General features: G+C 37.8%; 1 protein-coding gene across 5 annotated transcripts in view; it reads left to right on the top strand.

The window, feature by feature from the left end:
• SANBR (SANT and BTB domain regulator of CSR) overlaps window positions 1-13,307 on the top strand; it is a 65,887-nt gene that overhangs the window by 17,682 nt on the left and 34,898 nt on the right. For all 5 annotated transcript variants that reach the window (XR_001111508.3, XM_012477264.2, XM_012477263.3 and 2 more), the window contains 5 exons: window positions 1,385-1,443; window positions 3,121-3,281; window positions 7,554-7,640; window positions 7,753-7,863; window positions 12,057-12,180. Coding sequence is in view for 4 of the 5 variants with exons in the window: in XM_012477264.2 (XP_012332687.1) it covers window positions 1,385-1,443; window positions 3,121-3,281; window positions 7,554-7,640; window positions 7,753-7,863; window positions 12,057-12,180 (542 nt within the window). In the remaining variant the exon portion in view is untranslated. The remainder of the gene's footprint in view (window positions 1-1,384; window positions 1,444-3,120; window positions 3,282-7,553; window positions 7,641-7,752; window positions 7,864-12,056; window positions 12,181-13,307) is intronic.

The following is a 13,307-nucleotide window of genomic DNA, read 5'->3' on the forward strand; positions in this document are numbered from 1 at the left end:
AAAAAATTATTTGATTCAGCATATTTATGTGTGTAGTAAAGGTAAAAGAAATGCAGCAAGCCTGGCCTGCATGGTAAAACCCCATCTCTACTAAAAATACCAAAAAAATTAGCCTGGTGTCGGGGTGCACGCCTGTAGTCCTAGCTACTTAGGAGACTGAGGCAGGAGAATCTCTTTAATCACTGCAACCAGAGACAAGTTTGCAGTGAGCTGAGATCCCACCACTGTACTACAGCCTGAGCGACAGAGCCAGACTCCATCTCAAAAAAAAAAAAAAAGCTGGGCATGGTGGCTCATGGCTATAATCCCAGCGCATTAGGAGCCTGAGGCATGTGGATCACGAGGTAAGGAGTTCAAGAGCAGCCTGGCCAATATGGTGAAACCCCATCTCTACTAAAAATACCAAAATTAGCCAAGCATAGTGGCGGGCGCCTATAGTCCCCCGTCTGAAAGGGAGGAAGGGAGGAAAACTAGTCATTCTGTTATCTTTGACCTTAAATCAGTGGCTTTAAATATAAACATTTACAAAAGCAGTTTTTATTCTAAGCAGGAAAACTACCAAAATGCCTAATTAAATTTCTAATAATCCAGCCACTTGTTCCTAACTGGAATGGGGTATATTACCATTTCCTGAGGAGCTTTTTCACCAGCTTCTTCCTCCCTTCACCATTTGTATTGAAGAACTTTGAATCTAGAATTGTTATATAGAAAAAGGTTGGGATTACTTATTTTAACCATTGTTTAGTCCTTTATTTAGAATTGTCTTAGTACTGTAATGATGCAAAACAGTGCTTTTTTCTTTTCCTTAAACATACCTCATGGGAGATGACAGGTTTGCTAAACTACAGCATCAGGCAGCATCTCTCTTTCTCTCTGTATGCCTGAAAGCTCACTCACTATGCCTTTAGGAAACAAGTTTAGTACTCTGCAGTAATAAATTTTTTCTTATCTTTCAGAATCTCTTAAAATTAAATATTTTTTCATAACAAGCCTTGACCTCTTTTTAAAATAACTGTTCTAATGACAAGTGCTCTCATTAGTAATTTTAAAATTTTTCTATTACTTTTATCTGCAGTGAATTATAGTCTCAATTATCTTCTTCCCTGATTTAGTCAAGAAGATTACATATATCTTTAGCTGGAGTCTTTTTACTTTATATGAATCTAACTCCAGGGTGAATTTATTGTGCATTTTCTATATACCCTAAGTTTTACAACTGAATTTTCTTTCTTTTGTATATCTAACCCCATAAGCTATAGTAAGTATTATATTAAATTATTCTTATTATAGTGACATCCTCTTTTAAGGTGAGAAGGAGCCTGTTCAGAGGAGATTGGGGTACTCATCAAAAGGAAAATCTAATTTATTTATTTCTTTTTTTTAGAGCCAGGAAATGTCATTTCAATTCTTATTTCTTCAGAGTTTTTACAAATGGATTCATTAGTAAGTATTGACTTAAAAAAAAATCAAAAGTGAAAAAATAAAAAGTGCTTCTATTCACTTACACTTTCTTTTCCTTCAAGTGTCTACAAAATTCTGAGACACTTTACTAAAATTATTAATTCAAAAAATAATTTAAAAAACTACTGTTAATTCAAGAGTATGATTTTTTTTTTTTTAACAGAGTCTCACTGTGTTGCCCAGGCTGGAGTGCAGTGGCATGATCTCAGCTCATTGCAACCTCTGCCTCTCAGGCTCGAATGATCCTCCCACCTCAGCCTCCCGAGTAGCTGGAACTACAGGTGCATGCCAATATGCCCAGCTAATTTTTCTATTTTTTATAGAGATGGGATTTTGCTATTTGCCCAGGCTGGTCTCGAACTCCTAATCTCAAGCAATCCACCTGCCTTGGCCTCCCAAAGTGCTGGGGACAGGTGTGAGCCACCACACCCAGCCAGAATACTCCTTTTCTATGTTAGCAAATGTGATGTTTGTTTATTTGATTCTTTGGGATTTGTACTAGTTCCCTGTATTCTTTTATTTTTTTAATTAAATAGAGACGGTGTGGGGGTCTTGCTGTGTTATCCAGGCTGGTCTCAAACTCCTGGGCTCAAGTGACTTGACCTCCCAAAGTCCTGGGATCACAGGTGTGAGCCACCAGCCCTGGCCAATTCCCTGTATTCTTTCTACTCCTTAGCTCTTCCCTATTTAGCCCAGCTGATACCACTTGCTTCAGGGAAGAGTTACAGAAAAAAAGCAGAGACTAAACGAGTTTTTTGGTTTTGAAATTTTTGAAATCTTTTGAGTTTTGAAATCTAAGCCCTAAAGGATATTTTTTATGCCATAAGCATAAAGGTTTGGAAGAATACATTTTTAGCCTCTGTTTACTTTTAAAGCAAATGAACATACCTCAGGTTGGAGAGAGAAGAAGTAAAGAAGAGAGCAAACCCAACACAACTGAGAAAATTCTGAATTGACTGAAATTTTGTTTCTGCCACCCAAGGAAAAGGAGGTTTAATGTTATAACTAAGTTTAATTATAAGAAGTTACAGACTGAGCACGGTGGCTCACGCCTGTAATCCCAGCACTTGGGAGGCCAAGGCAGGCGGATCACGAGGTCAGGAGTTTAACACCAGCCTGGCCAACATGGTAAAAACCCCATCTCTACTAAAAATACAAAAATTAGCTGGGCATGGTGGTGGGCGCCTATAAGCCCAGCTATTAGGGAGGCTGTGGCAGGAGAATAACTTGAACCCGGGAGGCGGAGGTTGCAGAGAGCCGAGATTGTGCCACGGCACTCCAGCTTGGGCAACAGCAAAATTCCATCTCGACAAAAGAAAAAAACAAGTTACATATTCTGTACACTTGAGTTTCTAGACTAAGAGTTATACCTGCCACAATTTTAAAAGATGCATTATTATTTGAAATATTCTAAAGAAGGTTGAAAATAATTTTTTAGGTATATATATATATATATATATATATATATATATGTTGTTACAAATTAGACCTGCTGGATTACCTTTGGAACAGTGTAGATTAAGTCAAATAGGCAAAACACAGTTAGTGCCTAACAACATATGGATTAGACTTTTAATGGATTTTATCTTTGAAAGGTATTGCTTTGACATTATCCTTCATGCTACTGTTTTCAACATTTATTTTCTATTAATTTTTTAGGTTGAACAATGTATTCAGTATTGCCACAAAAATATGAATGCCATAGTAGCTACCCCATGCAACATGAACTGTATTAATGCAAATCTTCTCACACGTATAGCTGATCTGTTCACACACAATGAAGTTGATGATTTAAAGGACAAAAAAGATAAGTTTAGAAGGTAATTTCAAAAATTTAATTTTAAACCTAATAACCTTGTTAAAAGAAATATATTTCTATTTCCTATTTCATGTGAGTGAAATATTCTTTCTTTTTCTTTTTTGAGAAAGGTTCTCACTCTGTTGTTTAGGCTGGAGTGCAGTGGTGCAGTCTTGGCTCACTGTACTCTCAAGCTCCTGAGCTCAAGTGATCCTCCCACCTCAGCCTCCCAAGTAGCTGGGACTACAGGCATGCACCACTATGCCCAGCTAACTTAAAAAATTTTTTTTTGTGTATAGAGACAGGGTCTCACTTTGTTGCCCAGTTTTTGAAATTAATTTTTACTCTCTCTTTTCACTTATAGTTAGCTTATTATTTTTATTATTTTGATTGGGTCTCTCTCGCCCAGGCTGGAGTGCAGTAGCAAGATCTCGGCTGCAACCTTCACCTCCAGGCTCAAGCTATCCTTCTACCTCAGCCTTCCAAGCAGCTGGAACCACAGGCACACGCCACCACGCACAGCTAATTTTTGTATTTTTTGTAGCGATGGGGTTTTGCCTCATTGCCCAGCCTGGTCTTGAACTCCTGGGCTCAAGTGATCCACCCCACTTAGCCTCCCAAAGTGTCAGGATTACAGGTGTGAGCCACCATGCCTGGCCAAAATACTCTATTTTTAGAATATATATAGAAATACATTTCTATTTTATTTTAAATGAAGTAAGTAAAGTGAAGTAAAATTTATCCAGAGCCAATGACTCAAGATAAAAATTAGTAGTTAGTTACTTTGTAATAACTAATTACTGGTCTTGAACTCCTGATCTCAGGTGATATGTATGATGTATAATCTCATATGTATAATGGACATATGAACATACAGTGATAGTAAATTATTTTAAAAATTATAGAGACACTACTCAAGAGGCTGAGGTGGGATAATTGCTTGAGGCCAGGTGTTCAGAGCTGAAGGGCACTACAGTTATCCCAGTGAATAGCCACTGCACTCCAGCCTGGGCAATATAGCAAGACCCATTTCTAAAAAAATAAAAATTATTGAAACAGACCTTAGATAAAGGGAAGAGTGGTATGAAATGAGGTCAGCAGTGGTTATATCATTTAGGGGCCACTTAGGTCATAGCAAAGAGGATATACTTTATGTGTGAATGGAAGCAGGGGAGTGACGTGATCTGTTTTGTTTTTAAGAGACCATTTTTGTTGCTATGTGGAGAATAGACATTAGGGATGTAAGAAGCAAGGAGACCTGTTAAGAGGCTGGTGCAGTAGTCTGTTGAGAAATGAACTAGAGTAGAAACAGCAGAGCTGGAAAGAAGTGGATGGATTCAGTTATTAGATTTGACAGATACATTAACGTAATGATGTGGGAAGAGAGAGAGGATTCCAGGATAATTATTAGGTTTTCAGCTTGAGCAACTAAGTGGATGGTGGTGCTATTAATAGAGAAAGGAAAGATTGAGGGAGAAGGGATGGGGTGAGGGAAATTAAGAGATAGATTTAGGTCTTTTTGAGATTGTTTAACATACTTCTTGGACATCCAGGTGGGATGGCAGGTGGATAGTTGGATATATTTAGTCTGGAGTTTAGGTCAAAGGTCAGGACTTAAAATTGAAATTTAAGAGTAAATGGGATTTGAAACCATGAAACTGGATGAGAGTTCCATAGCAAGAGGCCATACATTTTTTGTATGTCCTGTTCAGTCTTTGCTTCCCTAAAAGTGCTAAAGACATTGTCCTATGTTTTTCTGTTACTCATCTTGAATTAATTTTTTTGTATGGCATGAGATAGGGGTCAAGGTTTATTTTTTTTTCCAAAATAGATATCTGGTTGACACAATACCATATGTTAAAAAGAACATTCTTTCCCCCACTGGAGTGGCACTTTTACTGTATGTGAGGTCTGTGTGAGATCTATTTCCAAATTGTCCTTTTTGTTCTATTGATTTTTGTCTTTTCTTGTATCAGTAACACATTTTTTTTTTTTGACACAGAGTTTTGTTTTTTGTTTTTGAGACAGAGTTCTTGTCGCCCAGGCTGGAATGCAATTGTGTGATCATGGCTCACTGCAACCTCTGCCTCCTGGGTTCAAGCAATTCTTCCGCCTCAGCCTTCCAAATAGCTTGGATTATAGGCACCCACCACCACAGCCAGCTAATTTTTGTATTTTTAGTAGAGATGGGGTTTCACCATGCTGGCCAAGCTGGTCTTGAACTTCTGATCTCAGGTGGTCTGCCCTCCTCACCCTGCCAAAGTGCTGAGATTACAGGCATGAGCCACCGCACCCGGTCAGCACACTGTCTTAATTATGATAGCCTTGTAATAATTTTTGGTACCTGGTAATTTAAATTCTCAAGTTTTGCCTATCTTCAAGACTGTAGTCTTGACTATTAAATTCTTGGCATTTCTATATGAATTTGATAATCAGCTTGCCCATTTTCTCTTTCTCACAAACGTATAAACTGCTGGAATTTGGGATTAATGTATAAACCTGCTGGAATTTGGGATTAATGTAATCTGTAGATCAATTTGGGAAGATTTAACATTTTAATAATACTGTATCTTTCAATCCATGAATATGGTATAACCTTTCATTAATTTGATATTTCACTAGTATCTTGTACAAAGTTTTCAATGTAGAGATATTTTTCCTTATTTATTTTATTTTATTTTTTGAGATAGGATCTCACTCAGTCACCCAAGCTGGAGTGTGGTGGTGCAGTCATGGCTTACTGTAGCCTCCAACTCCTGGGCTCAAACATCCTCCCACCTTGACCTCCCAAAGTTTTGGAACTACAGGTGTGAGTCACCATACCCCCCTTTTTTAAATTAAATTTATTCCTAGGTATTTAAAATTTTTGATGCTGTTGTGAATGCTACTCTAATTTATTTTATTTTCTAATTGTTAGCAAGATAGTATTGATAAAGACTACCCAGTATTTAGAGATTCAACAGAGGAGAAGTAGCCAGTAAGAGCCTGAGAAGGAGGAGCAAGTGAAGTAGAAGTGAAGGCGGAAGGAAAGAAGGTCTCCAAGGGAAGATATGTTTAAGTGACCAAATGTGTGAAATCCTGCTATCACATAGAGAAGGATGGGGATAGAAATGTGACCAAATGGATTTAGAAAACTTTTTTGCAGTTGTTTTACTTTGAATGATTGCTGAAAAAAATTAGCAGTAGCTATTAGGGATAGGCAGCCTCAAGAGAGGACTTTTTTTTTTTTTAAGAAGGAAGATACTAGAGTATGTGTATATGCTGATCAGAATGATCCATTAGGAATAAATTAATAATGCAGAGGATTATTCAATAACTTAATCCTTAAGGGGAACGAGACAGGGAGGAATTATCCAAGAACTAAATAACTGAAAACAGGAATGGAATTATAAATCCAGATTTGGCTTTTAATAGCAGAAGACCTTATACAAGGAAAAATGGAGACAGGTAGGATATACATTTGGAATTAAAGACATACTTAGAAGACTCAAGTTCAGTTATATTATGCACAATAATAGTTAATGTTTATTGAATGGTTAAAACTATATTTGGTACCCTTTAAAAACATCACTTAACCCTCATAAAATTTTATGAGATTGGACATACTAACCACACTTTATATAGTTGAGAAAACAAGGTTCAAAGAGGTTAAATAAGTTGCTAAAGATCATATACCTAGTTATTGGTAGGTTTGGGTTGTTAAATTCTCAAAATCTTTAATCTGGGATATCCCAGTAACAAAGGACTAAAAGAGGTTGGGCAAGGTGGCTCAAACCTATAATCCCAGCACTTTGGGAGGCCAAAGCAGGAGGATTACTTGAAGGCCAGGAGTCTGAGACCAGCCTGGGCAACATAGCCAACCCCCATCTCTAGAGACTTTTTTTTTTAATTAGCTGAGTGTGGTGGCACACACTTGTAGTCCTTGCTACTTGGGAGGCTGATGTGGGAGATCGCCTGAGCCCAAGAGTTTGAGGCCCTGGAGTCTGAAGCACCACTGCACTCCAGCCTGGGTGATGGAGCAAGACCCTGTCTCTAAAAAAATAAAATAAAATGCAATTTAAAAATGACTAAAAGATAGCTATTCATCAAGCTTATTTTTTATGAGAAAATAGATGATTGATCAAGCAGTTCTTTAGTAAGTTTATTACTTAGAACACTAAAAATCTATTACAAACTCCCAAAGAGAGCCACTAAGGATTTATTAATCTTATTTTACAAATGTACAGATAGGTTTATTTTTATCACTATGAAGTAAATGTAGAAAATTAATATTTTGGTCATTTGTTGTTAACAGCAAACTTTTTTGTAAGAAGATTGAAAGACTATTTGATCCTGAGTACTTGAATCCAGATTCTCGCAGTAATGCAGCGACATTGTATAGGTATGGTAACATGTTTTTTCTTTTGGTATGCTTTATAATGCAGCTATATTCTTTAATTTACTACATTTACATTCTTCTTCCTGGATGTTTTTTGTATCTTCTTTGTTTATAGATGCTGTTTGTGTAAGAAACTTTTAACAAAAGAAACAGAAAGAAGAATTCCTTGTATTCCTGGAAAAATCAATGTGGATCGACATGGAAATATTGTCTATATTCACATAAGGTGTAGTGAAGATAAAATACAGATTTTTTTAAATGTGAATTTCTAGCATATTTATTAAAATGTAACTACTTTTATAAGAAATGGGATAACATCTTTTCTGCATGTAATACAGCTTTCATTTAGAAAAATACTACTTTCAAAACAAGATAGTTGTCAGTACATTTTATTTACTGGGTAAATTTCATAATGTTTTAAACATTAAAATGATAAAAATTTTTGTGTATTAATCTTGAAAGATATTCTGGTCAGTGCCATTAAAATGCTTTCTTTTCACTAACAGATTTTAGTTATCTGTACAAATGTTATGTTGAATTTTACAAGAGAACCAAGTTTACTTTCAGGTAAATTTTGGTGAGTGAGGAAAATTGTCTTTAACGTTGGATTTTCTGTCATCTATTTGTTCTTCATACTTTAATAGTATTTCGTTAATACATAGGCCAGGCGTGGTGGCTCACACCTGTAATCCCAGCACTTTGGGAAGCCAAGGCAGGTGTTTCACCTCAGGTGAGGAGTTTGAGACCAGCCTGACCAACATGGTGAAACCCCATCTCTACTAAATACAAAAAATTAGCCGGGCATGGTGGTGCGTGCCTGTAGTCCCAACTCTACTCAGGAGGCTGAGGCAGGGGAATTGCTTAAACCTGAGAGGCAGAGGTTGCAGTGAGCTGAGATTGTGCCGTTGCACTTCCAGCCTGGTGATAGAGCAGGGCTCTGTCTCAAAAAAAATAAAATAAAAATTAGCTGGGCATGGTGGTACGCACCTGTAATCCCAGCTACTTGGGAGGCTGAGGCAGGAGAATCACTTGAATCCGGGAGCAGAGGTTGCAGTCAGCCGAGATCATGACATTGCACTCCAGCCTGGGCAACAAGAGTGAAACTCCATCTCGAAATACATGCATACATACATACATTTTTCTCTTTATGTTCAGAACAAGTTCTCATTCTGAGTTGAGGGTGGGTGTTGTAACTTGGTATAATGTCTCAGGAAAGCAGAAACTTTAAAATGTGTATTCTTTGACAACATCCTTCATCCAGTATCATTCAGGCTGAAATGCAGTGGTGTGATCATAGCTCACCACAGCCTTAAACTCCTGGGTGCAAGAGATCTTCTTGCATGTATTCTCAGCATTTTGGAAGGCTGAGGTGAGAGGATTATTTGATGCCAGGAGTTTGAGACCAGCCTGGGCAACATAGCCAGACCCTGTCTCTACAAACAGTTTAAAAATTAGCTGAGCATGGTGGCACACATCTGTAGTCCTAGCTAGGAGACTGAGGCAGGAGGATCATTTGATCCCAGGCGTTTGAGGTTGCAATGCTAGGATCATGCCACTGAACTGAAGTCTGGACTACAGAGCAAGACCTTGTTTCTTAAAAACAAAGTTATAAAAGAGTATATACATACATAAAAGTTGTTAGTGGTTAAAATAATAGATGTTCACTAAAATGTTAGCTGTAGTGTTACCTTTCAGTGATAATATTACAGATGATTTTAGTACTCTTTTTGTTCTTTTTTCTGTATTACAAATTTATAGCATATACTTTTGTAAAAGAAAACCTACAAATGTTAAATTTCATATATATATATTTACACATACACATATATATTTGTGCCTGGTAAATTTAATATTTTAAACATTAACACAGAAATACAGAACAGCACTTAATTTGGCCCTAGTATTAATAGTACAGTTGGCCAGGCACAGTGGATCACACCTGTAATCCCAGTACTTTGGGAGGCTGAGGCGAGTGGATCACAAGGTCAGGATATCGAGACCATTCTGGCTAACATAGTGAAACCCTGTCTCTAGTAAAAATACAAAAAATTAGCCGGGCATGGTGGCACACGCCTGTAGTCCCAGCTACTCAGGAGGCTGAGGCAGGAGAATTGCTTGAACCTGAGAGGTAGAGGTTGCAGTGAGCTGAGATCGCACCACTGCACTCCAGCCTGGGTGACAAGAGCGAGACTTTGTCTCAAAAAAAAAAAAATACTACAGTCAACTTTGAAATATTGCATTTTTCTTTCAGTACAATAATCAAGGAATTTTCATTAGTTATTATAAGTATTTTATGGAATTTTATTTTGCTTTTGTCTTGAGACTTGATTTACCTTTAGAAAATTACTTCCATTCTGACAACAATACCTATTAGTAGTATGTGAAAAAAATAATTGATATTAACTTCAACATCCATTTTTTATGTTTTATCCAAAGTATTTTCTTACAAGTCAGCAGTTGATGTATAATTTTTTTCTTAGCTCACAGTCTCTCTCTGTTGCTCAGGGTGAAGTACAGAGGTACGATCATAGCTCACTGCAGCCTTGAACTCCTGGGCTCTCAAGCAATCCTCCCATGTCAGCCTCCTGAACTAGGACCATGGCTGCATGCTACCACATCTGGAAACCTGACAATTTTGTGTGTGTGTGTGCGCGCGTGTGTGCACGCGTGTGTGTACATGCGTGTTTGCATGCGTACATGTGCACATGGTTTCACTGTGTTGCCAAGGTTGGTCTTCAACTCCTGGCCTCAAGGCTCAAACGATCCTCCCACTTCAACTGCTCAAAGTGCTAAGGTTACAGGTGTGAGCTACCATTCCTGGCAGATGTATACATATTACTTTTAAGACAAATGTGCCCATGTAAGTTGGAATAACATCATGATATTTTATTTGTTGAGCTAAGCACAAAACCAGCAAAAGTTAGGGAAGATTAAAATAAAGACTTAGAATCAGGCCTGTAATCCCAGCAGTTTGGGAGGCTGAGTCAGGAGGATTTCTTAAGGGCAGTAGTTTAAGACCAGCCTGGGCAACATAGCGAGACCCCCATCTCTACAAAAAAAAAAAAATGTTTTAAATTAGCCAGATGTAGGCCAGGCGTGGTGGCTCATGCCTGCAATCCCAGCACTTTGGGAGGCTGAGGCAAGTGGATTACCTGAGGTTAAGAGTTCGGGACCAGCCTGGCCAACATGGTGAAATCCCATCTCTACTAAAAATACAAAAATTAGCCAGGTGTGGTGGCATGCACCTGTAGTCTCAGCTACTTGGGAGGCTGAGGCAGGGGAATCGCTTGAACCCAAGCAGGCAGAGGTTGCAGTGAACCGAGATCGCACTACTTCACTCCAGCCTGGGCGAAAGAGCGAAACTCCATCTCAGGGAAAAAACAAATTACCCAGTTGTGATGACGCATGCCTGTTATCCCAGCTACTCAGGAGGCTGAGGTGGGAGGATCACTTGAGCCCAGTGAGCTATGATAATTGCACCACTGCACTCCAGGCTGGGTGACAGAGTAAGACACTGTCTCAAAAAAAACGAGTTGCATATGACCGTAGCAAATATGGTTTTGAGCCTTTGCTATTTTTTAAATTTATGTTACTTAATTTTAAAATGTGTATTACCAAGACCTGATTGTATATTCTGTATTTGTTCAATTACTAAAAAAAAATTTGAAAATAGTGCAAAATACTAGTACATTAATGAAATGTTATTAGTAATGCATTAGTGACATAAAGTACTAATACATTAATGATTCTAATGTTTAGAATTACCAGTAACTAGTAATTTGTCTTATAACATAGGCAGTTAGAATAAAGTTTCCATTTAACATATGCCTAATTCCCAACTGTTGGCCTGTTCCAACTATATTTAATTGGTAATTCTTTATCTGGCTTTGTAAAATAATTTGGTGTTTAATCATTCATACCTTTTCCTGTTGTCCATAAAATATACAAACTCCCAAATGAAATTTAACCTACCTTTCAGTGTAGTCTGCATCATAGCCATCATTAGGGAATATTCTTGGAAATAAGCCACAACTTTAAAAACATTTGTTTAAAACAAATTGTTTAGGCTGGGCACAGTGGCTCACACCTGTAATCCCAGCACTTTCAGAGGCCAAGGCAGGTGGATCACTTAAGATCAGGAGACCAGCCTGACTAACATGGTGAAACCCCATCTCTACTAAAAATACAAAATTAGCCGGGCGTGGTGACACACACCTGTAATCCAGCTACTTGGAAGTCTAAGGCAGGAGAATTGCTTGAATCCTGGAGGTGGAGGTTGCAGTGAGCTGAAATCATGCCATTGCACTCCAGCCTAGGCAACAAGAGGAAAATTCCATCTCAAAAAAGATAATAATTAAATAAATAAATAAAACAAATTGTTTATATCACTTGCTTGTAAAATTGAGGCTCTTTCCCCAGAGATAAGACGTGGGATGTTCATGAGTATTTGAATAGTCTTTTCGAAGAATTAAAATCTTGGAGAGATGTATACTGGCGATTGTGGGGAACAGTCAATTGGCTGACTTGTTCAAGATGTTATCAGGTAAGATTTTTTTTTTAATATCCTGCTCTACAAACATTGAGAACAAGATTCTTGTGATATCTGCTGTTTGATTAATATGTTTAAACATGTTTGGACAATATCCAACATCTTTTTAAAGAAACTAGTGGCACCTGGGCATGGTGGCTCATGCCTGTAATCCCAGCACATTTAGAAGCTAGCTAGGGCAGGCAGACTGCTTTAGCCCAGGAGTTCAAGACCAGTCTGGTCAACATAGTGAGACTCTTCCATCTCTTAAAAAAATAAAACTAGTTGGGTGCAGTGACTCACTCCTGTAATCCCAGCACTTTGGGAGGCCAAGGTGGGCAGATCATGAGATCAGGACATCAAGACCATCCTGGCTAACATGGTGAAACCCCATCTCTACTAAAAATACAAAAAATTAGCTGGGCGTCATGATGGGCACCTGTACTCCCAGCTACTTGGAGGCTGAGGCAGGAGAATCACTTGAACCCAGGAGGCGGAGGTTGTAATGAGCCAAGATCGTGCCACTCCACCCCAGCCTAAGTGACAGTGAGATTCTGTCTCAAAAAATAAATAAATAAATAAAACTAGTGGCAAAAGCAATGGTGCTGTTAAACATTGCTTGCATCTGGCTTAATTTCTCTTGCCATGTTTCTTCTTTTTTTATTTCCATTCCTGAAACAGTCAAAGCCTTGTTGAATTTTTAGAAAAGTAACAGGGTTTAATTGATCAAATCCAGTTTTTCAATGAAAAAAATTATGAAAAATCCTTATTGCCTTCACTTGTTTCCAGCCAAACTATTTTCTCTGTTGTCCCATACATTTCTATAGAAATTCAGAAGCACCTTTGCAGATAGGATGCTATTGATATGTGCCTTTGTTGTTATAACAGTTTTGTTCCCAAAAAGTTTTTTTTTATAAATGTCTATAGTAAAGACATAAGAAAACTTACTGCTTGTAGGAACCTATAATAAACCTTTTTATGGAATAAATAGGCTTTTCTAAGTCACAGTCATTCCTAATTAATCTTATGTATAAATGCAGTTTTCTACATATAATTTCTCTTGAATCCCTGAAGGTTTCCTCTCCCCAGTAATTTTCCCCTCTCACTTGGGTAATGATTTTCAATAGAGAGAAGGAAGAACA

Source organism: Aotus nancymaae, unplaced genomic scaffold, assembly GCF_030222135.1.
Source record: "Aotus nancymaae isolate 86718 unplaced genomic scaffold, 86718_ANA_hifiasm-v0.15.2.pri h1tg000057l, whole genome shotgun sequence".
NCBI lineage: Eukaryota > Metazoa > Chordata > Mammalia > Primates > Aotidae > Aotus > Aotus nancymaae.